Source organism: Miscanthus floridulus, chromosome 16 (genome assembly GCF_019320115.1).
Source record: "Miscanthus floridulus cultivar M001 chromosome 16, ASM1932011v1, whole genome shotgun sequence".
Taxonomy (NCBI): Eukaryota; Viridiplantae; Streptophyta; class Magnoliopsida; order Poales; family Poaceae; genus Miscanthus; species Miscanthus floridulus.
In genome coordinates, this window is record NC_089595.1 from 97058253 (window position 1) to 97062100 (window position 3848).

Genomic DNA, 3848 nt, shown 5'->3' on the forward strand with positions numbered 1-3848 from the left:
GTGCTCGCTTACCGGATTGGATTGTGCCCCGGAGTTGGTGCTGGTTGCTGGCGCGACCGCCTGAACCGAGAGACCGAGCCGCCGAGCCGGCGCCGCCACCAACCCCGCCACGGAGAAGGGTTCAAAGGGGCGGCGCGGCGCGGCCGCGGGGTCTCCTCGGTCTTGCCGATCGACAGCGAGTTCGCGCTGGGATTTGGTATTTCTGGCCGCCCAACCCCACAAAACCCCCACGAAACGTCGAAACCCACCCCGCATTTCCTCCCCATCTTCCTCGGTCGGCTGGAGCCAGCCAGCCTGCCTGTCCGTCCCGGTTCAGCTTGCTCGCCTCGGCCTCGCTTCTGAGTTCTGAGCTGTGACGAGGAGGTGGGGTTGACGGGTGAAGCCATGGTGGGGAGCTACGCGAACGGTGGCGGGGCTGCGGCGCTGGTGGCAGAGGAGAAGCTGGACGCGCTGCGGCGGCTGCTAGGGAAGTCGGACGGCGACCCGCTGCGGGTCGTCGGGGTGGGCGCCGGGGCGTGGGGGAGCGTGTTCTGCGCGCTGCTGCAGGACGCGTACGGCCGGCACCGCGACCGGGTGCAGGTGCGCGTGTGGCGCCGGCCCGGCCGCGCCGTGGACCGCGCCGACGCCGAGCGCCTCTTCGAGGTCATCAACTCCCGCGAGGACGTCCTGCGCCGCCTCATCCGCCGCTGCGCCTACCTCAAGTACGTCGAGGCGCGGCTCGGGGACCGCACGCTGCACGCCGACGAGATCCTCCGCGACGGCTTCTGCCTCAACATGCTCGACACCCCGCTCTGCCCGCTCAAGGTCGTCACCAACCTGCAGGAGGCCGTCTGGGACTCCGACATAGTCGTCAACGGCCTGCCCTCCACGGAGACCAGGGAGGTGTTCGAGGAGATCGGGAGGTACTGGAAGGAGCGGATCACCCAGCCGCTCATAATCTCGCTGGCAAAGGGGATCGAGGCGTCGCTCGACCCTGTGCCCCGGATCATTACGCCCACGCAGATGATCAGCAATGCAAGTGAGTTCTTTGCTCAAGTCTCGTTGTGATTGTGATCTAGCAGTAGTTCTCATGCTTGAGTTACTAGTTTCGTTATTCTCGTAACTAAAGTATACTTGTCGAAGTGGGGCTAACAAATTTAATTGAAGATTTAAATGCTGCTCGACTGGCTCAAGATACAGTAGCTCTGGAATGTTCCTGATGAAATTTTCTGGATAATCATCATGATCTGTACCTATGGTCCTTCATAATATTTATTGCATGTTTTATGATTATCTGGTGGTACTATATTATTTGCCTGCTGTTGATTATATGGAGAGCTAGTTGATGTCCCCTCACTAAGGGACTGCCAATGTGTTATGTTTGCTCTGCAGTCCTTGGTTCCGTTATTAACATGTAAAAACAGTTTAGCAGGGTTCATCTCGATTATTACTGAACATTGTTTGTTCTGGTTTCTACCTGTTGCCTATTTTACCCTACTGAAACTAACACCCTGCTCTTTATCTCAATTCTGTATACTGTACTGTTGGTTTATGCTTGTGGTTGTTGATCATGGATTCTTACTGCAGCTGGAGTTCCGTTGGAGAACATTCTGTATCTTGGAGGCCCAAACATTGCTTCTGAGATTTATAACAAAGAATATGCGAATGCTCGCATATGTGGAGCTGACAAGTGGAGGAAACCTCTTGCGAATTTCTTGAGGCAACCCCATTTCATTGTATGGGACAATAGTGATCTCATTACTCATGAAGTCATGGGCGGCTTAAAAAACGTATATGCCATTGGGGCTGGTAAGTTTTTTTATCCAGAAACATGGAATTTCCATTTACTCCTCTCTTTTCCCAGTTCTCATGAGATACTTGGTCAAATCATTGCATATTTCAACATCAAACCAATAAAAATGCCATTTTGGCATCTTATTTATGTTCCGTATTTCCTGCCCTTTTTCATGAAGCATGCTATTTGCATTGACTGAATGCTGCAATGCTGTTGTTTCTGCCAAATGCAATGTTGCTTATATTTGTCAGACAAGACAGAATCGCACTGTAGTTAATACAGTATGCAAAGCTCTCATATCATAGATTAAGAAAGCCCAAATCCAGTAATTAACAGAATGTTAGACCTGGGAGAGTGCCTCCATATTCTTTGTCCACTTCTACCTAGTTATTCTGGAGCCTAATATATCTATCACGTTGCTGAACATGATCTTATCTTGCAGGTATGGTGGCGGCCCTTACGAATGAGAGTGCAACCAGCAAATCAGTATACTTTTCACTTTGCACATCTGAAATGGTATACATCACCCATCTTCTAGCACGAGAGCCCGAGAAACTTGCAGGACCCTTATTAGCTGATACATATGTCACACTGCTGAAAGGTCGCAATGCATGGTACGGGCAGAAGTTAGCTAAGGGAGAACTGACTCTAGAAATGGGGGACAGCATCAAAGGCAAAGGGACTATCCAGGTTTGTGCTGCCAACCTGCCATCTTGACAATGTGAAGTTTGTTTAAATGCCAGGTTCTCTTTTGGCATAGGCTGGCCAGGGTAGCTATATGCTGATCCTTATTCGTTTCTGTGATTTAGGGTGTTTCTGCAGTCAATGCATTTTATGAACTGCTGAGCCAGGGAAGCCTAAGCGTGATGCATCCAGAAACCAAGAAGACCGTTGCTCCTGTTGAGCTATGCCCAATACTCAAAACACTTTACAAAATTTTGATCAAGAGGTTGGAAAATTGTACTCACTGTTAATGCAGTTTTAGGCTACAATTCTAATGCGATGTCAGGCACCTAATTGTTCAGTTTTCACCTGCAGGGAGCTTACGACCAATTCGATCCTCCAGGCAATACGTGATGAATCAATGTATGATCCACGGGAAAGAATTGAGTTGGCACAGAGGCAGTCTCTTTACCGGCCATCTCTTCTTGGCCTACCTAAAGGTGACGCCAAGGCCTAAGATATGGGTGTTTGTTTCTTCCTGCAATACGTATTTGGTGTGAGTTTGGAGGAGGCGTGTACTGGCCTTCAAGATCCTTATTTACGTGCCTCATGTGTGTTGGGTTGGGTGTACACTATAGAGTTCGATGATGGTAACTCGCCAAAAAAAAAAAAGAGAGAGTTCGGTGATGGTATATTTACCATGCCAGGATAAACTTATTGACCGTGTCTGTACATACAACCTGTTGTGATTCAAATTTATTTGTCATTTAGACTGGAGTAAAGATGTGCATTCCTTTTATTTTATGATGGCTTTGGAGTCTCATAATTGGTTGTAAGTTGTAACTCAGAAGCAAAAGCTATGTTCTGATCTCCACTGACATGCATGGTCATATGAATGAAACAGAAGCACTCATATTAATTTAGTTATTATTATCACTACCCTATATGGTATTCTTTCCCTGAGGCCCATCTGAAAGAAATGCCGGCCATTAAAGGCCCATGTAGACTTGTCACATGAGGCCCAACTACAGCCTGGTAAATCACAAAATGAAGATACTTTGCCCATGAACGTCCTTAAAAATATTTTAAATAAACATTTCAAAATATTACAAATATTTATGATGTGTAATAAGTACCATTAGATTAGTTATGGAATATACTTTTATAATAAAATTATTTGAATATACAAATATTAATATTACTTTCTACATACTTAGTCAAACTTAAAAGAGTTTGACTCCTCGATAAGCAAAATGTGTACTTATTTTGGGATGGATGGAGTATTTTATTAGTCACTTAGGCTATTAGGTCTAGCACTTAGGTTCTTAATTCTATATTATTGGACTAACCGTTGTTGTGTAATTCTATATTATGATATTATCTATGTTATAGGAATATATACACAGGTTAT

The 3848-nt window shown here is 46.6% G+C and overlaps 1 protein-coding gene across 1 annotated transcript; it reads left to right on the forward strand.

The window, feature by feature from the left end:
• Positions 1–3239, forward strand: LOC136512320 (probable glycerol-3-phosphate dehydrogenase [NAD(+)] 3, cytosolic). The gene is made up of 5 exons (XM_066506287.1): positions 1–1018; positions 1567–1788; positions 2217–2464; positions 2584–2723; positions 2813–3239. Exons 1-5 carry the CDS (start codon positions 385–387, stop codon positions 2952–2954), a joined length of 1386 nt encoding a protein of 461 aa, XP_066362384.1. The 5' UTR covers positions 1–384; the 3' UTR covers positions 2955–3239.
• The last annotated feature ends 609 nt before the right edge of the window (positions 3240–3848 follow it).

Coding starts and splice junctions, on each gene's coding strand:
- LOC136512320 (XM_066506287.1), top strand. CDS start 385: ATGGTGGGGAGCTACGCGAACGGTGGCGGGGCTGCGGCGCTGGTGGCA. Junction 1,789..2,216: donor CGTATATGCCATTGGGGCTG/GTAAGTTTTTTT, acceptor CTTATCTTGCAG/GTATGGTGGCGGCCCTTACG. Junction 2,465..2,583: donor AAGGCAAAGGGACTATCCAG/GTTTGTGCTGCC, acceptor TCTGTGATTTAG/GGTGTTTCTGCAGTCAATGC.